A 25509-nucleotide genomic window follows, 5' to 3' on the forward strand; every position below is an offset into this window, starting at 1 on the left:
TGTATTGCTACAATAGCTAATAACTTTGTCATGATAAAAGATAGTCATTAACAAATTAGTCTTCTTTTAAACTCCTGACTGCTCCTCCCCCCCCCCAAAAAAATCCTGTTGTTCCTGGCTTTGTTTTTGGTGTCATCCAATCAAGCTGCTCTATTAGTGAAAATGCTCAAACAATAAGTTGTAAGTAGACTTGGCAGAATTAATTTTGTTAAAATTTTAATTAAACATGAGTATCGATATTATTCAAGCATGTTTTTAGATTTTTATCAATATGTTCACAGCTGCCCAAAATCATGGATTTTAACCATTTTTTTTATTTTAATTTTTAAATTTTCACAGTTGTGGAAAGTTATCTTGGGGTCAGACAATTATTTAATGACAGACAGTATCTTTAATAACCATTAAAAGACAAATTGTCAATATCACATGTCAAAATCTACACAGTAAATATCCTTAAATCAAACTGAGTTCTCAAGCATCATTTTTCTTACTTTGCATTTCTGTAAATTTCAATTATTATCTATAGAACTATTTTTGTTGCTGTCTACTGAAATTTATTGATAAAAATCAAATCTTTCCAAGCCTACCTGTAAGGATTCACTGTCCTCAAGAAAGCATGAATTGGATTACCTGTACCATGTTTTACAATAACTTAAAGCAGTAACTGCTGATTTGGAAAATTAATTTTTTGTATAAAGAAAGGCAACCTCTATGTTACAGAAATTTCTAGATCTCTAATGGTTTCCTCCATTAAATACTGTAAATATCAGTGTTAGAATTTCTTTTTACAGTGGAAGTGTGTGTGTGTGTGTGTGTGTGTGTGTAAAAATTTCAAATGATCATTTAAAAGCAGATAAATAAATGTCCCAGGGCTCTTAGGCAGTATACATCCACAGGAAAAAATAAAAATAAAAATCACTTTGTTGATACCAACTCTTATTCCCAAAAAAGTGCAAAAGAAAACCTTAGTAACATCTAGCTTTTTGAAGTTGTGTGCTATAGTACCAGCAGAGTTAACATAGATGTAATGAGAGAGAATGAGCTCTGAGTCTTATGGTCAGTGCTTGCCTGACTATTATTCCATGAGTCAGTTGGTTTCCTGTAGCCTAGAAATGACACCTTCAAATAGCATCACTAATTAACTTTAAGGTTATTGTAACATTACACTCAAATGAAAGTCTACTAAAATGTACTGTGTGCTGTGGCCAATGTATTTGGGTACAAAACTAAAAGTTGAGCTATATGTTCTTGCTCATTTGTTAATTGGTCTCCTTGTGTAGTCTTAATTTTCTGGGACCTGATTCTCCATTGCTCTGCGACTTGTGTCCTAGTTTTCACCAGTGCAAAGTATGTGTAAAGAACCTCTAATTCTAATTTGGTAGTGTTGTACAGTTTTTTTTGAGCTGGTGTAAATGAAACTATGCATAGTGCAGAAAAACTGAGAATCACACCCCTGCTGTTTTTAGGGAGTGGATCTGACAACTCACATTTGTAGTCCATGTTTCTGAAGTTAGTAATGAACTCGTGAGCCAAGTTTCCAAAATAATGTCTTTCCTTTTGCAGACATAGGTTGCATCTACTGATTTTCATAAATTTCAGGTTGTAAACTGGTCACCTTCTGTATAGTAACTTATGAGACAGCTAGAAAATAATGCTTGGTGGTAGTGATGCTGTATATTAGGCTCAGACTTAGGCTCAAAGATCCTAAGGATTTGGATATCTGACTCTCTTAGCCCTCTTTGAAGATCCCAGCCTCAATCTTATCTTATAATTGCTGTTAAAATTAACACCATAAAAGCCTAAATTTGATTGTCTATTTTCTTTCATAAACTGTATGGTTTTTTTCTGTCCTTCCAGATGAATCTTGTTCTTTCTGTTTAATGCCATCAAACTAATCCAGGCCTATTGACACAGCAGTATTATTTCCTGAAGTGAGAAAAAGAAGCCTCCAACTCAAGCAGTTAAAATTGTGGAAAAATGATTCAAACTTAATTCCTCTCAAATGATTCAAGTCTGGGAAAACTATATTGCTTTATTCAGATCAGGATTTTCATATTTTATTCAAACCATTGCCAAGACCAAACCCAAGTTCTATTGCAAACTGTCTCTTTTAGAAAAGAGTACTAATAAATGTGCTAGAGAAAAAAGTAGTATTGTCCTTAGTAAGACAGAAGAAGCTTCCTGGCTGCTGGGCTCTAAAACACTGAACACATCAGACTGAAAAGTTAAAATAGAGGGGGAATTGCTGTCTACTTTTAAAATGTTAGAGATGTTTTGCATCCTTTGTAAAAATAAGGACAAGTAAATGTTTGTCCCCATATGAAAAATCTTTAAGAAATCCTCAGGAAACCTTATTTTTCCTATTTTGTATGTTTACACTTAAGCTGATTTCTTCCAGCAGAAAGCCCACTGAGAGATTTTGGCATTGCACAGGGTACGTATACACTACGGGACTATTCCGAATGTGCATAAATCGGTTTTGTAAAACAGATTGTATAAAATCGAGTGCGCGCGGCCACACTAAACACATTAAATCGGTGGTGTGCGTCCACGGTCCGAGGCTAGCATCGACTTCTGGAGGGTTGCACTGTGGGTAGCTATTCCGTAGCTATCCCATAGTTCCCGCAGCCTCCCCCGCCCCTTGGAATTTCCGGGTTGAGATGGGGCAAAAATCATTGTTGCGGGAGGTTCTGGGTAAATGTCGTCAGTCACTCCTTCCTCTGGGAAAGCAACGGCAGACAAGCATTTCGCGGCTTTTTTCCCTGGATTGCCCTGGCAGATGCCATAGCATGGCAATCATGGAGCCTGTTTTGCCTTTTGTGACTGTCACCGTATGTGTACTAGATGCCTCTCACAGAGGCGATTCAGCAGCGCTACACAGAAGCATGCTTTTGCTTTTGCATGACAGCAGAGATGGTTACCAGCCATACTGCACCATCTACCATACCATAAATTGGTAATAAGATGATCATGGTTACCAGTCCTTTTGCACCATTTCCTGCTGTCATAAGTGCCCCTGGCTGCTCTTAGCCAGGGGCGCAAAAGTCAAAATTGGGAATGACTCCCTGAGTCAATCCCTCCTTTTTGGTATCTAAAAATAGAATCAGTCCTGTCTAGAATTTGGGCAAGTGTACTAGAGAACCACTGTACCATAGAACCAGAGAGCACAGCTGCTCTGTGTCAGATCCAGCAGAAATTATGAGCTGTATGCTATTCACAGGAGGTGCTCCTGCAACAACCCCACCTGTTGATTCCATTCTTCCCCCAGCCTTCCTGGGCTACTGTAGCATTGTCCTCCCACTTGTGTGATGAAGTAATAAAGAATGCAGGAATAAGACACAGTGACTTGTTAGTGAGAAATGAGTGGAAGGCAGCCTCCAGCTGCTATGATAGTCCAGACAGGACATTAAGAAGTGTGGAGGAGAGGAGGCCAGCATCGCGCTGCTAGTCCAGGGGCAATTGAGGGATGGGGGCTGATGGAGCTCAGCCCCCTGTTGCTATGATGAAGACGGTTACCAGCCATACTGCACCATCTACCAGGAAAAATTAGGGCCAGGCGCCCTTGATAGACCTAACGGATGCTAGTCGGCATGGTTACCAGTCCTTTTGCACTGCCCCATGTGCCAATAGGCTGATGATGATGATGGGTATCAGTCTTACTGCACCATCAGCCACCCATGGTGGGGGGGGAGCAAGGATGTTGGTGTTGAGTGCTGCAGCATCGCGTCTATCTGCAGCATTCAGTAAAGATAGGGTGACATGTAAAAGAGTCAAGAGAGGATTGTTTTCCCTTTCACTTCTGGGGGTTGGTGGGGGGTGCGTAAATTGCCGAGCTATGCCCTGACCCACCGCGGACACTGTTTTTGACCCTAGAAGCATTTGGAGCTCAGCCAAGAATGCAAATGCTTTTCGGATACTGCAGGAACTGTGGGATAGCTTGAGTCCTCCAGTCCGTGAGCGTCCATTTGATTCTTTGGCTTTCTGTTACGCTTGTCACGCAGCAGTGCGCTGAGTCCCTGCTATGGCGTCTGTCTGGAGATTTTTTAAACATGATTTTGAATTTCGTCTTCTGTAACGGAGCGCTGAAAGAACAGATTTGCCTGCCCTTACTGCGATCACATCCACATGGTCCATGCTGGAGCTCTTTTTTTTATTTTGATTTCGGACTGCATCGCCACCTGTGCTGATCGGAGCTCCACGCTGGGCAAACAGGAAATATTCAAAAGTTCGCAGGGCTTTTCCTGTTTACCTGGCCACTGCATCCGAGTTCAGATTGCTGTCCAGAGCGGTCAGTGGTGCACTGTGGGATACCGCCCGGAGGCCAATATTGTCGATTTGCGGCCACACTAAACCTAATCCGATATGGTAATACCGATACTAGCACTACTCCTCTCGTTAGGGAGGAGTACAGAAACCAGTTTAAAGAGCCCTTTATATCGATATAAAGGGCCTCTCAGTGTGGACGGGTGTGGCGTTAAATCGGTTTTACGCTCCTAAAACCGGTTTAAACGCCTAGTGTAGACCAGGCTACAGTGACCACCAAGGAACTGTGTGGGAGCCAGTGCTGACCAAAAAGTAGGTGTTCTGGGCAAGGATGAGATGTACCAGATGCACTGGTTCAGCACTCAGGCCTTGTGGTGCCTCGGAGAATGTAGACAGTTCTCTGTCTCCATCCGGTGACTCAGCCATACAGCAGAGACAGTCACGATGAAGAGTAATTTGAACCCATCTCTCTGTACTAGTCAGAGTGACTATGGCCCTGAATGTCACCATTAATATTAGAGAGACAAGGTGGGTGAGATAATATCTTTTATGGGACCAACTTCTGTAGGTGAGAGAGACAAACTTTTGTGCCACACAGACCTCTTCTTCATGTGTCTCACCTAAAGAAATTGGTCCAATAAAAGACATTACTTCATCTACTTTGTCTCTCCAATATCTTGGGACTGACGTGGCTGCAGCTACACTGCATACTGTTAATATTCATTACACCTTTTAATCTTACCAGATATGGAAATCTTTAACTGTATCTTCCTAATGACTGTTCCTCAGCAGCGCACGATTGGAAGCAGTATTTGTTTTCCCTACAAGTCTGCCTGTCTGTGTAGATATTTTAATCTGTTTTGATGGAATACTAAAGATTTAAAAATCTTCAGGACTCTTTCATCTTCCCTTGTCAATGAGCCCATTTGGACACTTCTGGCTAAGATCTCTTAAATCTGTAGTATCATTTGGTCCATAGCTGGGACTGCTCCCATTGAAGTCACTAGGGTTTTTCCATTATTTCCTTTGGGGTTTTATTATTCTGAGTTACATGTAGTACCATAGCAAGTGGTTGCCTCGACCAGACTGGGACACCATTTTGCTACACACAACTCAAACCAAAAATGGGAGCAAGATCCATCATCTGAATGACTGAATTATAATCATACACTGCTTAATTTTTTTTAAAGTGAAGACCTACTTGCAGTAGGGCCTCAATAAATCCCTTTAAAGCTCAAGGTGAAAAGAAAAGGCTTTTTCCCCTAGTTTCCAGCTAGCTTTGTAGCCTCACATTGATACTTCGATTATGCGCCTTTACTATTTGTCAAAAAAACATTCTGTAGAGGTAATTATTTCTCTTGTAATAAGTCTTGTAGGAACAATTACAGTCCTTTAAATATCTCAGTCACAATCATTAATGTTTATATTTTAAGTTAGCAGTCAAATTGATGGTGTGCTGGAGACAACTACAAACAGTTCTAATCCCGAATTCGAAAGTTCATCTTCATTGAAGTTTAAAACTAGGGTAGGAAGCAATTCCTTGAAAGCTTTTGTAGAGCGAAAGCAGCAACAACAGTGCAGTGAAAATACTGTGTGGGCTCCATTTATACTTCCATTACCTAGAGCCCAAAAAATTAAATGCTGAGTCTTCTGAACAGAAATTGAGTCAAATTTCCCTTTGTTACATAAGGTACAACTCAGTTTTTATGTTGTTTGATATTGCAGTAGTTCTTAGAGACTGGGGCTGGGGCCCCACTGTGCTGGGCACTGTACACAATGAATGACAGCTCCTGCCGCAAAGACGTGACCATCTAAATCACAGTGACTTCAGTAACGTGGCACAGCTGTATGTGTTACTGTTGGACTTAGTGTTGACATTTCCATGAGTTTAATAAGGAACAGGAGAGTTTGCATCTCCGAGTCGATGCCTGAAGCTGCCTGCAGACTCAAGACGACGTTACTGCATTGATTCACACTTGCAGGATTTTCATCATAATCGTGACAGCTGGGAACTTTACTTTATTTAAATAAATAAAAGCTGAGATTCCACTAACTGAAACATGTCATGCAGGTAAATACAGCAAGCAAGGCCATATCTGCCTGTTGATCCCATGTTTGACACCCTTGCTGTACGCAGCCTTCCAGCACTACCAGAGGCTGTTTTCCTATCTCAGGCACAATGTCTCCTAGAGATGCTGCTGCAGTGACATTTACACCCTTCCTGCTGACATAAGTGTGTCTACACTGAAGTGCTATACCAGCACTGCTGTAGTGTTCAAGCGTAGACAAGTCCTTAGTTGCAAAAGTTACCTATGTTCCAAACACTTTGTTATTGAAAATTATTTACATCATCAATAAAGAATCATGAAGTAAAAGTTATAAGAAGATTTATTCACCTTGAAGAAATGCACCCTACAGCATTTTAAGTTTCCTGCATAAATATTTTCACTGCTTTGTCATATCTTGAATTGTGCCAGATACTAGAGAGTTTAGGAGAGCTATAAAAGTGTATAGATTGATCACCTCTTACATTTAGGCCTTTTCAAGTATGATACGCAATTGCTTGAGACTGGTGGTAGATAGGCAAAGGAGATTTGGAAAGAGAGAGATGAAAAATCTATGCATAATGGTGGGTTTTTAAAACAAGGACGTTTATAAAATGTTTGTTTGTTACAAAGTTTTTAAGGATTTGTCAAGCAGCTTCCAGAAAATTCTTATAGTGATTATGTATTCTAGATAGAATCCTCAAGTAACTTCTAGTGTCAAATATGCCCAGTATAAAGTGATCAATGAATGGCCAACATTTATGTCTCTATGTTCCTCTGAGTATTAAATATGTTCATTGGGAATCATTTCCTTTGAATAATGTGCTTTGCTGTAGGCTGTGTTTTAATAATAAATCCTTATAAAAGCAAGGGAGAGTTCTGATGCTGCTTCAGAATTTCTACATTCTGTTTAAAAACTGAATTGTCGGTACTCTTGTTAGCTAAGAAAGGTAATAAAGAATTAGAATAATCATATAGCGCTTCCAAAATGTTAACTGTATGCCATAGCCTTTATTATGGAAACTATGAAATAACAGATATTGTTTGCTTAACAGTTTGTGTCATGAACAATATCTAACATTATAGACTAACTTTGGTACCATTCATAAACCCCCTTTTTATCCTGTTTCAGTAGGGATTTTTTTTTAAGCTTGAATTTGTTGCAGTGAAATAGCGCTAGGCCAGTGAAAATACATATACGTAGATATATTTAATATCAGCTGTTCCTGACTGCTGCTCAATCAGTTTGGCTGATTTCCTGCAGGTGCCCACCACAGATGGATCTTCAGTAGAGATTTGAAGGAGGGAGAAGGTAGTGGAATTACAGATTACTTCAGGGCATAAATTCCAATGCATAAGAGGCAACATGGAAGAAGGTGGTTTTACAGAGGTGATTGTGGGCAAATATGTATTCAAGATAGGGTGACCAGATGAGAGGAAGAAAATATCGGGACACATGGGGGGAGGGGTTGCCAGCAGAGCAAAAAACAAAACAAAACAAAAACACTGGAGTGCCACCGGTGGAGCAAAAAATCCCCCAAAAAACAGAGTGCCGCTGGCAGAGCTAAAAAACACCACAAAAAAACGGAGTGCCACCAGCGGAGCAAAAAACAAACAAACCCGCAGTGCGAAATATTGGGACAAATTGCGTCCTGACCAAACATTGGTCGGGACACGGGACAAATGCCTAAATATCGAGACAGTCCTGATTTTATCGGGACGTCTGGTCACTCTAATTAAAGACTAGGATAATTGGACAAAAGGATGGTGCAAGGGAATTGTGGTAGGGGGGATATGGGATAATTTGCTATTTCTTATGTCAAAATTTCCAGTTATTTGGAAATATGACTATTTACATTGTATCTTGCATTGTACACAGGTCCCTGATTATTAAAAGTCTGTTGAAAAGCTTAGGGAAAATGTCTGCAGGTTACTTATATATGTACACAATAGATTTTTCTCCATTCCCCACACCCATAGAGAAAGGAGCTAATGAAGACAGCATAACCCCATGCAATCTAGTGATTGATAGGCCTCTCCGATCCATCCTCTGACTAAAGAAAAGGGAAGACAATGAGTGGCCTGGACCAAATCTTCCATCAACAGGCTTCAGAATAATTTTGCATTATTCTCAGTGACCCATAAAATGATGCTATAGTGGTGTTAGTTATTATAAGCATTTTCATATAGCACCATAGATTAAAAACATGGGGGCAGATCTTCAGCTGGTGTAAATCGGCATTGTTTGATTGACATCAGTGGAAGCCAGTTTAAATCAACTGAGCCTGGACTATAGCTTGTGCCCAGACTTTGACTTTATAATCTAAATTAGAAATATGCAGAGAGAGAGATGGCATTATGGAATGATATGAAAAGATTACATAAAATAAGGTGATGAGTATGGCTCTACTTCATTCATGATATTGCGGAAACTGCAGATCCCGCAAAATTAGGCTTCCACTGCAGTTTTGATGGTGGGAGCCCCACTCTCAGCCCCAGGCTGCTGCTGACAACCCTCAGCTCCCGCTCTCAGCACTGGGCTGCCAATCGCTAGAGCCCCTGCTCTCAGACCTGGTTCCTGCTCTCGGTCCCAGGCCCTTGCTCTCAGCCCCAGGCTCCTGCTGTCAACCCTCTTCCAAATGACCACAAATAATAGGGTCCATTATTACTTTTCCATGATTTTACAAGGCTTTTCCGCAAGTCAGCGGCAATATTTTGACAATCATCCTGTAAATCAAGTATGGCCTTTGTCTATTTGATTTCACAAGGAGCATATCTTAGGGAATTTACCTTTTACTTTTCTAAGGCATGTAGGTCCTGGAAAGATGCAAATTTAGACATGAGACTCGCTTACTCATAGACTTCTCTTACAAAGAGTATTTATAGAACCCAGAAAAACAGAAATCTTTTAGAGTCTAATCCCTGTAAATAAAATCTCCAAGACAGTTGTTCATGGTTGAGATGCAATTGATTATACTGTTAAAATACAAATAACATCTACCATACCAGGTCCTAGGAAGTCACTTTGTTGAAAAGTTATGATACAGGATGAGAAAGTAGTAATTCATGAACATTTTGTAAAATATTTATAAGTAAGCTAAAGCCAGAAAAAATTATATTAGCTTTAAATATTTTATTTCTTACTCCTAATGTAGTTTCAATAGCAAGAGGAATGTTCACACTTTGCAACCAGACCTTCTCTGAAAAATAAAAATTATAAAGTTCCATCTGCAGCATCTCAGGGTTACAAAATGGGAAAATATGAAAAGCCGTAACGACATTCAGGCTGGGGAAAAGTATAAACCTTCTTACATTTATCTCTGTCATTTTTTCAGAAATGGCAATTATCCTCTCCAGTTTTGAATTTTTTAATCAGCTACAAACTGTTTAATATCCTTTTGTGTATTTTTATTGCATTTCTTTACAAAATGGGCTTTGCTACTAGCTTTTGAGAGAAGAAAGAAACTAGACACAGTATATATTAAAACACTATGAAAGGTTATACTTTGCTCATTAAATTCATGGGTGAAACATGCAAAGACAGCAGTTCTTAGTTTGACCAAGTGTATTTAATTTTATAATCTGTGAGTTCAAGTTCAGTCATGTCTACGAGTTTGCCATCATGATTGGTAGCTGCATCTAAAACAGACATAGACTCATCAAAATATAGGGCTGGAATTGCTCATAAAGTCCTGAGCGGAAGCAGAAGCAATAGCTATACCTAGACCATCCCTGATAGGTGTTTGTCCAGCCTATTCTTAAAAACCTCCAGTGATGGGGATTCTACAATCTCCCTTAGAAACCCATTTCAGAACTCACCTATCCTTATAGTTAGAAAGCTTTTCCTAATATATAACCTAAAAATCCCTTGCTACAAGTTAAGCCTGTTGCTTCTTAAGAACATAAGAACAGCCACAGTTGTCGAGACCAAGGGTCCATCTAGCGTATCCTGTCTTCTCTCAGCAAGCAGCAAAGAGTCCTGTGGCACCTTATAGACTAACAGACGTTTTGCAGCATGAGCTTTCGTGGGTGAATACCCACTTCTTCAGATGCAAGGGTATTCTTCAGACTTGCATCTGAAGAAGTGGGTATTCACCCACGAAAGCTCATGCTGCAAAACGTCTGTTAGTCTATAAGGTGCCACAGGACTCTTTGCTGCTTCTACAGAACCAGACTAACACGGCTACCCCTCTGATACTTGTCTTCTCTCAGTGGCCAATGCCAGATTCTTCAGAAGGAATGAACAAAACAAATTTTGAGTGATCCATCCCCTATCATCCAGTTCCAGCTTTTGGCAGTCAGGTTTAGGGCCCCCCAGAGCATAGAGTTGCATCCCTGACCATCTTGTCTAATAGCCATTGGTGGACTTACCCTCTAGAAACTTACCTTTTTTCTTTTTTTCACTCATTTATATCTTTGGCCTTCACAACATCCCCTGGCAATGAGTTTCACAGGTTGACTGTGTTGTATGAAATTCTTACTTTTGTTTGTCTTAAACCTGCTGTCTTTTAATTTAATCGGGTGAACCCTGGTTCATGTGTTATGTGAAGGGGTAAATAATACTTCCCCATTCACTTTCTCCATACCATGCATGATTGTTTAGGCCCCTTAATTGTCTCTTTTTTTAAGCTGAACACTCCCAGTCTTTTAATCTTTCATCATATGGAAGCTGTTGCATACCCGTAATCATTTTTGTTGCCATTCTCTGTACCTTTTCCAATTCTAATATATATTTTTGAGATGGGGTGACCAGAACTGCATAGAGTATTTGTGGTATGGGCATACCATCAGTTTATGTAGTGACATTATGACATTTTCAATCTTATTATCTATCCCTTTCCTAATGGTTCCTAACATTCTGATAGCTTTTTTGACTACCATTGCACACTGAGTGGATGTTTTCAGAGAACTTTTCACAATGACTCCATTACTATGCACTTATCAATATTAACGTTCATCTGCCATTTTGTTGCCTAGTCCCCCAGGGCAGTGAGATCCCTCTGCAATTCTTCAGTCATCTTTGGACTTAACTATATTGAATAATTTTGTATTGTCTTCAAATTTTGCCACGTCACTGTTCAGCCCCTTTTGCAGATCATTTATCAACAGCACAGATCCCAGTACAAATGCCTGGGGGACCCCGTTATTTACCTCTCTCCACTGTGAAAACAAACCATTCTTGTCCTATCTTCAGTGGACATGGAGAATAATAGGTCACCGTTCTCTTGATAACATCTCTTTAACATTATTTGAAGACTGCTATCAGATCCCCCATCGGTCTTCTTTTTTCAAGACTAAAGATGTCCAGTTTTTTAACCTTTCCTCATATGTCAGGTTTTCTAAATCTTTTATCATTTTTGTTGCTCTTCTTTGGACTCTCTCCAATTTGTTCACTACTTTTCTAAAGTGTGGTGCCCTTAACTGGACACAGAACTCCAGCCTCACGAGTGCTGAGTACAATTGCCTCCCATGTCTTATTGATGATGATGTTCGTCCATCGTTTTCGAAGAAGGCCTTGACATCTAGCAGGTTGTAAGCTGTCCACAGTGCGTGCGCAGGTGGCTGGCAAGGCCAATACGGGCACGGAATGTTCTGCCACATGTCGGGCAGACATGCGTGGACACCACTGTTACAGCATTTGCAGCTCTGGCTTTACGGAGTGCTCGCTTCTCTTGTGCTATGGTTATCCTTCTGGCTTCAGATGTCTGGCAGCCTTGGTGGATCAGCGTACGCCATGTCGATCGATCTTGTGCCAGGGTTTCCCAGGAGGTGATGTCGATATCCAGGGACTTAAGAGAGGCTTTCAGCGTGTCTTTGTATCGCTTCTTTTGTCCCCCGTGCGATCGCTTTCCTTGAGACAGCTCACCATAGAAGAGCTGTTTGGGGATGTGGTAGTCTGGCATCCTTACAACATGGCCTGCCCAGCGCGTCTGGGCTTTCATGAGCAGAGTAAAAACTGACGGCCGGCCTGCTCTGGAAAGGACTTCTGTATCTGGCACCTTATCCTGCCACCGGATCCTCAGGAGTCTGCGGAGGCAAGTCATATGGAAGTGGTTCAGCTGCCTAGCGTGCCTCCTGTATACAGTCCAGGTCTCACTGGCATACATCAGGGTAGTTAGCACTACTGCTCGGTAGACTTTAAGCTTTGTAGCAAGGCTTATTCCACGGCGGTCCCACACGCTGGTCAGCAGTCCGCCAAATGCAGAACTTGCCTTGGCGATTCTGTAATTGACCTCGATGTCAATTGTCACTGCGCGGGAGAGGGTGCTGCCAAGGTATGTAAATTGGTCCACTGCTTGCAGCTTTTGTCCCTTCACTGTGATGGTGGGCTCTTGGTGTTGGGCTTTCGGAGCTGGCTGGTGCAACACTTCGGTTTTCTTTATGTTGATGAGGAAGCCAAAGTTGTCACATGCTGCTGCGAATTTATCCATGCTAGCTTGCATTTCCTGCTCTGATCCAGCATTCAGGGCACAGTCATCAGCAAAAAGGAGGTCTCGTAGCACAGTCTCCTTTATTTTGGTGACAGCCTGGAGTCTTCGCAGGTTGAACAGTTTCCCATCAGTCCTGTATCTCAGGCTGATTCCCAAGGAACTGTTCTGAATGCGTCTGACAGCATGGCGGAAAACATTATGCTGAACAGGGTCGGTGCCAACACACACCCTTGCTTGACGCCGTTTGTGATGGGAAAGGCCTCTGAAGCTTCTCCGTCGTCCAGAACACGAGCCGTCATGCCGTCGTGGAACTGACGTACCATCAGGATAAATCTGTCAGGGCACCCAAACTTCGACATGATGCACCACAGACCTTCGCGACTGACAGTGTCAAAAGCCTTGGTAAGATCCACGAAGACGGTATACAATTCGCGATTCTGCTCTTGACACTTCTCTTGGAGCTGACGGACTGCGAAGATCATGTCCACAGTGCCACGCTCTTTGCGGAAGCCGCACTGTGTCTCGGGTAGTAGACCCTGTTCCAGGTGGTCAATCAGGCGATTCAGCAACACTCGTGCAAGGATCTTACCTGCGCTAGAAAGCAGTGATATTCCTCTATGATTATCGCAAACTTTTCGATTTCCTTTCCTCTTATAGAGGTGTACGATGGACGCGTCTTTCAATTCCTGAGGAATGGACCCTTGATTCCAGAAAGATTGGAACAGCTGAGTGAGTTTGTCAACAAGCATTGCACCATCATCCTTATAGATTTCCACTGGAATCGCATCAGATCCTGAGGCCTTGCAACCGGACAGCTGGCTGATGGCCTGTAAGGTTTCAGTCTCTGATGGTGGAACGTCCAGGCTGTAGTTGATATCTGCCTGGGGCATTCTGTCAATCGCCTCGTTATTGATGGAAGATGGGCAGTTCGGTACAGATTGGAAATGCTCAGCCCAACGCTGTAGAATCAGAGTCTTCTCAGTAATGAGAGTTACACCATCTAAGTAGAGGGGAACTCCCTGAAGGCCGAGGTCCGTACAAGGATCTAAGGGCTTCGTAGAACCGTTTCTATCAGCAAATGTCTGGATTTCATCTGCTTTGGCACTCAACCAGGACTCCTGCATCTTGCGAAGCTTACTCTGTACGGTCCTGCGAATGTTGTTAAAGGCATTTTTCTTAGCTGTTGACAACGGGTCATTCTGATGAGCACGGTGAAGGCGGTGCTTTTCAGCAAGTAAAGCCTTGATCTCTTCGTCGTTTTCATCAAACCAGTCCTGCTGTTTCCTGTGTGAGGGTCCAAGAACCTTTAGTGCAGAAAAGTGCACAATATTACGAAAGCGTTCCCAGTTCCTCTCAACATTTTCCTCTAATTGCAGCTCTGAGAGTTGGTTGCCAAGATCTTCTACTAGTAAAGCTGCTGTGTTGGGGTTCCTCAGTTTACTGACGTTGATCTTTTTCATCACAGCTTTGTTTCCCTGCGGACGTCTCTTTGGCTTGATGTGAAGGCTTAATTTAGAGATAAGTCTATGATCAGTCCAACAGTCAGCACTCGGCATGGCCTTGGTCACCCTTACATCCTGTGTGTCTTTCCTCCGCACAATGACATAATCAATGAGATGCCAGTGCTTGGAGCGTGGGTGCATCCAGGACGTCTTTTTGCGAGTGGGCAGGCGGAAGATGGTATTGGTGATGATCAGATCATGAGCCGCACATGTCTTCAATAGTAGTAGGCCATTGCTGTTACAGTTGCCGATTCCATTTTTTCCAATGACGCCATCCCAGGCAGAGTGATCGGATCGTACTCTTGCGTTAAAATCGCCAAGTAGAATCAGCCTGTCGGTGTACTTCACAGATGAGAGTAGGGCATCAAGATCTTCATAAAACTTGTCCTTTACTTCATCCGGATTCGTCATTGTGGGTGCGTAAGCGCTGATTAGCATAACTCGCTTTCCTCTCGGTAGTGGGAGATGCAGTGTCATGAGTCGATCATTCACGCCCTTGGGAAAACTGGCAAGTTTGCGGACAAGATGATTCTTAACCGCAAAGCCAACTCCAGATTCACGACGTTCGTCACTGCTGCGTCCACACCAGAAGAATGTGTAACCACCTCCTGTTTCTGTGAGCTGACCTTCGTTGGCTAGACGAGTTTCACACAGGGCCGCAATATCAATGTTAAATCTTGCGAGCTCTCTGGCGACCAGGGCTGTTCTTCTTTCTGGTCGATCTGCTGAGGGGTTGTCTTGAAGCGTACGTACATTCCATGTACCAATAATGAGTGGTGTCACCTTACGTTTTATTATTTGAAATTTTGTTATTCGACCGCATAAGATGGGATCCCCTCCAGCCGCGGTAAGCTGGCCAGGGTTCTATGAAGCAAACAATGTTTAGGGCACCTTTTCTACCCCCTTCCTCTTACTACGGAGGTGAGCAGTGCGGTCCTAAAGAGGACTGCTCAGTCACTCAGGTAGACGCCGAATCCAGCTGTTGCTTCGGTCAGCAGGAAGATGACCATTAGACCTGAGCCGCCTGTGTGCAGGTCCGCGGCTACAGCTCCCAGTGTATCCACACCTGCTGCTTCGTCGCTCGCCCATCGCCACAGGACTTTAAGGTTTACGAAAATTGGAGGGATGTCAAGACTTGCGCGTGGATTGGATTAAAGTGAGGGAGAGGTGCGCATAGTCAGCCTCACTCTCTCTTCCCAGACTCCATCTTGCTCCAATGGCAGGACAAAAGTCGAGACGGTTGGAGATGGGCTGGGCGCAGTGGTTGACCAGGGCGTCTTTCGCGTCTTGCCGTGCTCTTAGCGTACCACGTCGCTTGCAGAAACCGCCTTCATGACCGTTGGTCCTATTCTAAAAGGTCTCATCCGCTCAATCCGCCAGAGTCTGTCTTCACATGCTCGGGATAGACAAGGCCCTATCTCACTGTAGGTCTATGCCCGACGGCTACCCTCAACCTGGTTTAGCCAGCCTGTCGAAGCTGTTGCCCGGGGTGTGGCCGCTGCGCATGCTACAGCTACTGGGAGCCACAGGTGAGAGCTGAGTGACAGGTGGGGACCAAAGGTGGATGAGCTGCCCTAGAAGGACACGACATGCCCCTACACCAGAGGTGCTACCCCTCCCTGAACACCCCATACACCCCCCATGTCTTATGATACTCCTGTTAATATACCCCAGAACATTAACTTTTTTTGCAACTGCATCAGACATTTTATTCACATTCAATTTGTGATCCGCTATAACCCCCCAGATCTGTTTCAGGAGTACTACCACCTAGTCAGTTATTCCCCATTTTGTAGCTGGGTATTTGGTTTTTCCTTCCCCATCGTAGTACTTTGCATTTAACTTTGCATTTTGTGTTTATTTTGCGTGCATTATGAAAGAGATCATTACTGGTAGCTAGTAAAGCCGTGGGATTCCTTGAAATTAAATGGAACTGAAACACAGTATATGCCTCAAGCCGGGAAAAAAAGACCAGACATGGCTGCTAATACATGGATCCTCTATGACATAGTTGTCTGACTTAACCTGTGGAGAGGACCAAATTAATTTTTAATTATGATCTGTGGGATGGATTTAGGAACCCAGTACCATCTAGTCTCCATCATGCACAGTAGCTCTTCCGCTCTTTACAATGGGAGATTGGTAGAATGTGCAGGGTAACTTAAGAACATAGTAACTTATAGGACTCTGTCCTGCAAGCTGTTGTGCTTGGCTTTAGTGGGGCTCCACATTGGCACAGGTGTGCCTATCCATGTTGAGCAATTTGTGAGATCAGGTCCTTAGTAAAGTAACTGTTACATTCAGCGTCTACCTGGAAGGAGCAATTTTAGGGGCACAACTATTTATGCCCTTTGTTTATTTGGCCATTTCTGCATATATTTACCTGCTTTGCACAAACATTTGCAATAGTATCACATGTTAGGCACACAGCCTATACCTACCAAGGTATATGGTGCAATTCACATCTTTGTAGAGCTATTATTTCAGGCTGCCAGCAGGCTCAGGAAAATGTTCTGTTGGTTAATCCCTCTTCATGTTAGGGATGTTTATTCACAACCAAAATAGCTATAAACTTACCTGATTAATTTTTTTTAAAGGAAAGTTGCATTGTACAGAAAGTTAACCTGTCATGGAAGCCAGGAAATGATCTCAGGTGAGTTGGATATGGTCAGTTGTATGTCTCTACTTCTCCACAAAAACAGAGGCTACTTCTCATCCAAAGTTCTTTTCTCAAGTTCTCATCCTTCAGGTTAAGTACTCTTAGCTCTTACAGATAGTGCCAGTGGTGCTTTCCTTTTCTTTCTAAAATAAGCTCAATGTATAATTTTGCTAAACCTTATTACAGCCTTTTATAGAACATTTTCCTTTTTTTGTATTTCTCTTCTTATGATGTTGCTCCTGATTTTTGTATCAGAAGATTTAAATGTAACCCATTTCTGTTAAATGAGTCTCCCTGATTAAAGTCTTAGGGCCCAGTACTGCTCATACTCATGTCACTGAGTGTTCTCCCTTTGACCTCAGTGGGAGCAAGATCAGGCTACTAACAGGCTGCTTGCCAATTTTTTAAAGATATATTAAGCACCAATGGGGAGAAAATTGGTGCACGCCTTTAAAGAACATTGAAATGAATTAGAGTAGCAGAACATTTTAGAGTGATCGAGAGGGGAAAATGTCAAGTGTTTTGCTTAAATAAAAATTCCTTCCAGTAGGAGTATTTGTCATGCATATGAAATGGAATATAGTACAGTTTCAGCCTTCTAAAGTGTAAACGTAATTGTTCTATCATAATTGCAAAATAGCATCATATGTCCAAATGTCAATTAATGCTGGGAACATAATGATTTTTTGATAGGGAAATACTGTGGCTTGTACATATTCTTTTTGTGATTTCTCTGACTGCTCTTTAGATCAGATCTTTAAAACAATTTTTTTCCATGCTACAGTATATAACAATGTGCAGAGTACAATTTTAGTATGTTGCACTTGTGCTTGCAGGTTCTTTTTCTGAACCACAGGGGTCAAGTATTAAGGTTGATCTTAAGTTCAGTTATTGAATCTGTGCATAAGAAGTAGAAGGTTATGGATATCATTTATTGTTAATATATATAGTTACACTTTCATTTGAAATTTACATTTTCACAAAAAGGTGACTTTTTTCATGTAGTGTTGTAAGGATTTGTGGTGCGTATTTTTGACAAAGGTGAAATAAATGGCTGTTTTGAGGAGGTGGATGTAAACCAAGACTGCATTTTTAGGGTCAGGAATTCACGTACACTACTAAATGTAGTTATGTCAGAGCCGTTTCCATAAGGTGACTGATTCTAGCTTATGTCAGTAGGCAGACTACATCTGTTGTTCTATAGCTGGCATTTTCTCAGGCTGCCAGAAAGCATCTGCATCAGTGGGTATGTTCCACGCATTAGAGAGAGCAGGGAGAGCAAGAGCTGCAGGACCTTTACTCTTTACAGCCAATCAGAAAGGATGGTTAATTCCTATCACTAGCAGAGCATTTCTCTGCAGCTTTCCTCCAGCCCTCACTTCTCTGTATTCTTGTAAGAAACTAGCAGGAGTAGACATGGTCTAGTCCTATACATAAAGCCTGTGGTTAGAAACAAGGTTTGGTAGTGCTGAAGTAATGGACTTCAGTAGCTCAGCTTGGACAGCTGCAGAGCAGAGACCTGCATGGAAGTCCTGACCATCCGGGAAACCAGCACATAGGTACTTTTGCGTGTCTTGATGGGATGTTTATTGTAGGAGTCAGTTGCTTTTGATTTTAACTAAAGCTCACAATTTATTTATAAGCTTTTGTGGAATTGGAACAGAAATGTTTTGAAGTTGGTGAAAAACAGTGGGGGTAAAAAGATTATTGACTTGCTATTGACAGGGAAGTAGGAGTAATTGTAAGGAGAAAAGTATTTTGTTTTTATAACCATGGGCTGTTTCCATTGGCATTTGATGTGATGGGGATAATCAGGCTGGGGAGGATATTTGCTCATGGTTGCAGGACAGGCTTTCTGTATACAGAGCTCAGGTACTTTTGTGAAAGGGTTCAGCTACAACTGTCTTTTGTTTTGCATGCTTTGAGGTTGAATGTGTGATGCAACAAGTTAGAAATCAATCCAATTGTGATGCTTCATCTTGGGGAATATCTCTGTGAATGGCATGTCAAGGGTTTTCTATATTATCCCTCCTCCCTCATGTTAAACAGTAAGAAATGTAGCTATTTATAGATTTTTGCCTATAGTAACAAAATGTGGTCCATCAGTTAGTTAATTGAGATAGAGGGGAAATATTTCTGGAAATGTTTATTACATAAATTAGATTTGATTTATGTCTCTGTTTTTAATCATGGAATATGATGCATTCAATAACCAGCAGAGCAGTGCTTCAATGTCCAAGCTGGTTTGCTCTAAAGTAATGGTGAAATTGGAGAGACAGTATGTTCAACCTGCTTCCCGTCATCTACGTGCAAGTTTGTAAAATTTTTTGAGATGCTATCACCTTACTATTGATTTGATTTCAGTGGTGGAAATGAAATAAGCACACTTGATTGCTATTATATGTTTTCCACATGCAAGGATCATTTATAGTGAACATGGCATTGATTCTTTATTATTTTTGTGAACATTCAGGACATTTAAGAGTGCTTTAGTTGCATTGTATTCTAACTGCCTTTGGAGTTAGAGCTTTTCACATGTCATACAGGGACAGTTTGGAGAAGGGAATTAGCTTTTAATAAGCTGATGGGCAATGGCTAAGGAATCATGCAGAGCATAATACATGTTATCTGCCTGTGCAGTAAAATACTTTGACATCTCATTTTGTTTCATAGATGTCTGGTTTTTTAACTTTGTGGATTTTACTACTCAGTTGTCATTAAGTATTTTCATTCTTGAAAATAATTGTTTATCAATAAGAAATTACATTATTATGCTGAGTGCATTTCTGTAGCTAAAAACCATCTTTGTCCTGGCAGTAGCATAAAGGAAAGTGATCTGTACAGTAGCAGAGCCTGCAAGTGACTGATTCTATTGCAAGCAAGGCGATGATTTAATTTTTTTTAAAAAAGAAGTTAAAATCTGTGACTATCTTTGTTTGGTCTTTTATTCAGTGGCCTCTTGTCGGTTTTACAGGAGGCATCGTTGATAAGGACCTTCGTCACTACCTCAATTTACGGTTCCAGAAAGGTTCGGTGGACCACGAGCTCCAGCAGATCATACGAGACAATCTCTACCTCCGCACAGTGCCATGTGAGTATGGGAAAGATTATATGCTCTTTTTCTGATTGAGGTGACCAGTTACCAGAATGAATGTAGATGCCAATTAAAAATCACAAAAGCATCAAAATACTAAGAGGTGGGGGGATTTTTATTGGATAGAGCAGCTTCTTTCTCATTTGTGGCTTGATGTGGACCAAATTATAGTTTAGAGACTACTCGAAATAATTCAGAGGCAATTTCTAGCATTGGAAGCTGCAGCTATGGCAAAGAGGGTATTTCCAAGTACAGTGGCTTCTTCTGTAGTTGGTCTGGTTCTAAAAAAATAAAATAAAAAATGATTTGACCACTTTGCAGGACAGTTAAGCTGGTGTCTGATAGTTGGAATTTTATCTGCACCATATAGAATCCATAGGGTTTTATCATTTATGTATTATATTGGAGGAGATGGAAATATAATAGGAAGAGGAAGAAGGAAATATACAAATTAGGAGACAGCATAGTTTAGTTGCAGCAGGTATGGTCTCAAGTGTTTAACTTGTCTAGCAGCTGCATGAAGTTTTTGGTGGAATACAACTGGCATATTTGTAGATTAGCCATATAAAGAGTAGTAATATAAGAAATGGCAGATTAGCAGCACCAAGTGTCTCAGAATAGAGTTGTTTGGTGACTGACAATATGTCTGTCAAAACTGATACTTCTGGCATAGTGTAATAGCTTGATAAATGTAATCCAAATCCCAGACTGCTGCATTTAAATCAGGAAGTGCGGAGTGTGCACCCTGGAACTTGCAGGTGTGATGGGCCGAGGAAGATGAATTAAAGTAAGTGACTGTACTGTTTACACAGTAACGGGTGAATGCACTTCGAAAGCTGTGATGTTGTCAGTGTTCCTATCTGAGTTTTATCTTTCGTGATTATAAAAGAAAGGAGATATGTAGCACTAAAAAAGAGGCACAATCATTTTTCTATTTTTTGAAGCTGAAGGTAAATAAATATAATATCTTACTTTCAGGTGTACAGCCTGTCCCTGGTAGGACAAAAGGATGCTTATATATTATCTAGATGATCAGAAACATTATTTTTGTATGAGAGTTGTGATCAACTGGGTTTGCTTTAAATGCATTGTGAAGAATAATAGTGGATCCAAGCAGAGGTGAAAATGCAAAGATGTTTTGAGACCAGGGCCTAGCTCAGTATGGCATAGTTAGAAGTTATCTAAACATAGGGGTATATCGAGGGCCATTGACACAATAGGTTGGGTATTTATAACACCCCTCTTCAATTTAGAGTGTCAACCAAAATGGATGGATTGCCACTGATATTTTAAAAGACAGTGTGAAAACATTAGTCCCTGCTACCTGGCATCCTATGGTTAGGTTTGATGGGGGAGAACATCTGAGTAGCAGGAGTTTCAGTAGTCAGCCGTTTCTCATGTAGTGAGTAAGTTAGACTTAGCGCTATATCATGCCATCAATCCATACATGCAAACTCCAGTGACGTCAGTGGAAGCTATGTATGTGCACTGAGGGCATGATATGACCTGAAGATTTTTCTAAATCAAGAAATTAACTAGGCCAGTAAAATACTGCATTGCATACTATAATATATACAAGGAGGTATGTTACCAAGCAGGAGCAAATGTATCAGTGAAAAAAAGATAGGTGCAGTAGGACTATGCAGAAGGATAGTACACTCACTCACAGGTTGGCTTCCAGAGTAGATAGAATTTGAATTGAATTGAAATGAACTAGAGGTAAAGAACAATCACAAGAAACTACTATAGACCCACTTGGATAGGATAAGAAAGCTGACCAGGAAATATTTATACTGATAAGAGAGCCTGAAAAATCCAAGAACATCAATCAGAATAGATTTCAATTACTTTGATAGTGACATGGATGACAATTGTTGAATTACTAAGTAACCAGGCATATTCTTGGAGACAGTGTAAAACCATTTTCCTACTCCATTTGCAGGTGGTAGGAAAAAAAAAACCTTGGTCTGGTAATCATGACATCTTGTTCAAAATGTTCTTAAAACCCTTGGAGAGATAGCATCTCCAAAATATGGGAATTTTAAAATAAAACAATTAAGAGAATACACAGTGAGTTTACCTTTCATTTTTGTTTAAAAGTTTACTTACACCCAAATAATAAATATTTAAAAGGACATCATCATATACAATAGGCCTCACTTTGTCCATTTGTTTCTTAAAACTGTCAGAATTTAGGAGACTACAATATATCTTACATGTGGGTTTATTCTGCTTCCAGTGTTCATGCGTAAGTCCAGTCAATATTAACGACATATACACCTGCACATTTAGAGGAGAATGTACTCTTAAAACTATTTTCTGTTTTTAATATACCTTATTAACTTATTTTTAAAAAATTATCAAGGGCCTGGTTTTTCAGGGAGGCTGAGCAGTGAAAGCTCCCATTGACTTAAATTTGTGCTTCAGGCAGTCAGCACTTCTGAAACTTTATTAGAAGGTAGAAGTCATGGTTGACAATACAAAATGATTTATTTTATAAACAGTAAAGAGACGATTTCACAGGTATAGAGCAAGATTATCAAATAAACTATTCCATTGCCAGTAGATCTAAGAAAGATGATAAATGTAGCTCATGCATATGCTTCCCACAAATCCTGCCACAAGACATAAGAGTAGCCAGGGGTGAAAGTAATATGAAACACTTACTGGTATGGGGGTCCGGCTCCGGGTCCCCGGAAAGGGTGGGGCCTTGGACAAAAGGGGCGGGGTTTGGGGGGTCAGCTTCCCCCAGCCAGCCCATCCACGCTGCCTGGCCTGCGCCGCCCTTTTAAATCGCCGGCCCCGGAGCAGCTGTCCCTTTTGCTTCACCCCCCCGTCTGGCAGGACTGCCGATGCGGGGACAAAAGGGGCAGCGACATGGAAGTGCTGCCGCAGCAGCGCTTTAAGGAAGGTCCTTTGCCACGGCAGCGCTTTAAGGAGAATTACACCCCCACTGTCGTCACAGCAAAAGATCTGTAAACTGAGGGTCAAATTAAGACACAGGCACACAGCTGTTGTTGGAGTGTGTCGGAGCTTTGTGCACAACAAAAAACAGAGGGCCAGATTCTCAGCTGTTATAAATCAGGGTAGGCCTTTAGAAGTCAGTGGAGTTTGGCAAACTTTTACCAGCTGCGAATTTGGCCCACTGAATTATATTTTCCCTTTTGTGGGCAGAGAGACTGAACAGGAAGAAATGTATAAAGATATGCAAAAATAAGGAGAGTGGGTCAAATTCCCTGCTCATAATCCAACGGGTTTTGTGGGTGTGACTCAGATCAGAATTTGGACTCTTGGGGCTTACTTTCCTTGCATTTTTTTCATGTGTTTGGCCTTGCAATGCTGTTTTCACCAAAGGGGAACTGGCTACATGACCCAATAGCCCAAATGCTGCCTTCAGTACGTGTGTCGCAGTAGTCATAGACATATGAAATAGATTTTCACTACATTGTCAATGGAAATTACATGCACATATCAAATGGCAGAATTTGGGACTATATTTGCAAGGCTTTTGCAGTGAAGCAGCAGTTAACTAACTCTATCCCCAGAGCTGTGCTGACAGCATTAATGAAGCTGATGCACAAACAAGGAAATGAAGAAAAAGGCATGTTAATTTGAAGCTGCATAAGAAAAGAGATAAAAGCAGCAAGGGACACAATCAACATGATGATGCTTTTAAATGCTTCAACTATTACAAACAATGGAGAGCAAAATAAAGTCTATTTAAAACAGAGTTGGCCCTTTGAGCAGTGTGAGGGACACTGCTGTATCCGTCACAGCAATGCAAAGGTCCTTCCCGAAGACCAGCAGACAGAGTTAACTCCCTGCATAGATTACCCACAGCTGTTCAGATGAAGCTGGGCTCTGAACAGTCAGATAATCGAAGGAAAGCCAGGGAACTCTGTAAAAAGGTAGTTGGAGGGGAGAGGAGCCTATCGGAGCACAAATCTCAATGTCCAGTTGTTAGTAGTTGAACTGTCCTTTTCTTGTTTGTTTTTTTTATTATAGACAGTTCACCCTTAGTGTAATTGGATGGCAGAGGCTTATTGAGGGGTGAGGAGCAATGGCCACAGAGGTGTTATGCTGCACAATATTCTCGTGAGGAGGTGTGTGGTGAGATATGGCAGTTGCTAAACCATAGAAAAGTTATAGCAAGCATTTACTCTGCTGTAACTGTCCTGGTGCTATCTGGGATGGAGGAGGGGCCATAGACACTCTTCTGAGGCCATAAGTGCTAGAGGCAGCATTTGTCATGCTGTATCTTGTGCTACATAGTGCTTGTAGCCACACTGCAGATGCCATGTGCACAGAGCGTGAGAGAGGAAGTGGTTGTTCATTCTTCCTTATTCTTCATGCAGAGATAGCCCTATCTGAGACCTAACTAGCAAGGATAAAGTGTTGTGGAAAACACTGGCTTAGAGGAAAATCTTTTGTTGTTGGTGGTAAGGACCTAGTCAGTCCCATTGAGAACATATCGGAGGTGAGGTCTTTTGAAAATGCGGTGCTGTGTATACTTTAGCATAATGGGACAATAATGCCTGATTAGACTCTGTGGGTACTAGTAAGATGCACATAATTTATAACAATAATAATACATTTATTGTTGTTTATTATTTATGATCAATAATAAGAGCATATGAAAGTGAAAGGATAGCTAATACTGGACATAAGACAATCTCAGTCACCTACCAAAGCTAGCATCTGGATGGAGGCTGGTTTTATTTTTGAGATAGGACAGGAAGGGTGATCTAAGAATTATAATTGATAAGTAGCAGTTGATTTTCATCCTTCTGTGAAAACAACAAGGAAGAAGATTAATCTGACCAAAGGATTATGTGCATGTGCAGACATCACACTGCATGATGCTGGTAGAAATGGTAAAATATTTGGGATTTATAGTCAGTATGGTGTAAAAATATACCTCCAAAGGTGTTCAAAGGAGAGTGTATAGAGGAGACAGATTTTTCTCACAAATTAGCTCCGTGTCAAAAATATCTTTTGATGAGTGAAAAATGACTGCATGACTGTTCTAAAATAAACAAATTAAAAAGGCCAGATATTGGCAGTTAAGAGTTGCACTTACTCGTCACGTGGCACTATTGTTAGGATAAAATAACCTCTTCTTAGCACCAGAAAAACAGCAAAGAAGAGTCCACATCAGTGAAAATCACAGCTACCAGCTTTAATGAATGTTTTGTTCTTGCACACAGAAGTGTTAGTTATTGCACTGACTTGACTTTGATGGCTCAGAATAAATCAAAGCAGGGCCCTTGGGGAATGTTCTTGTTATTTGTCTAACATGGGCACATGCCAAAGTTGAAAATGAGTGTATTTAAAGTTGAGTCATTGGCAGCTATGTTCAATATTGATGTATCTTGAGCAAAAATAAAACAAATCATGTGGAAGTGTTAGTAAGATTGAGTTTCATTATTATTTTTACTTATATTGCGGTAATGCCTAAAGTCACCACTGAGATTATGGCCCATTGGACGAGGCGCTGGACACATAGTAAGAGATA

The 25509-nt window shown here is 41.2% G+C and overlaps 1 protein-coding gene across 5 annotated transcripts in view; it reads left to right on the top strand.

The window, feature by feature from the left end:
* The window catches only part of MAGI2 (membrane associated guanylate kinase, WW and PDZ domain containing 2), a 1096261-nt gene that overhangs the window by 320884 nt on the left and 749868 nt on the right, over window positions 1-25509 (top strand). For all 5 annotated transcript variants that reach the window (XM_045031437.1, XM_045031446.1, XM_045031453.1 and 2 more), the window contains exon 2: window positions 19875-19991. In XM_045031437.1, coding sequence (XP_044887372.1) covers window positions 19875-19991 — 117 coding nt within the window. The remainder of the gene's footprint in view (window positions 1-19874; window positions 19992-25509) is intronic.

Source organism: Mauremys mutica, chromosome 1 (genome assembly GCF_020497125.1).
Source record: "Mauremys mutica isolate MM-2020 ecotype Southern chromosome 1, ASM2049712v1, whole genome shotgun sequence".
NCBI lineage: Eukaryota > Metazoa > Chordata > Testudines > Geoemydidae > Mauremys > Mauremys mutica.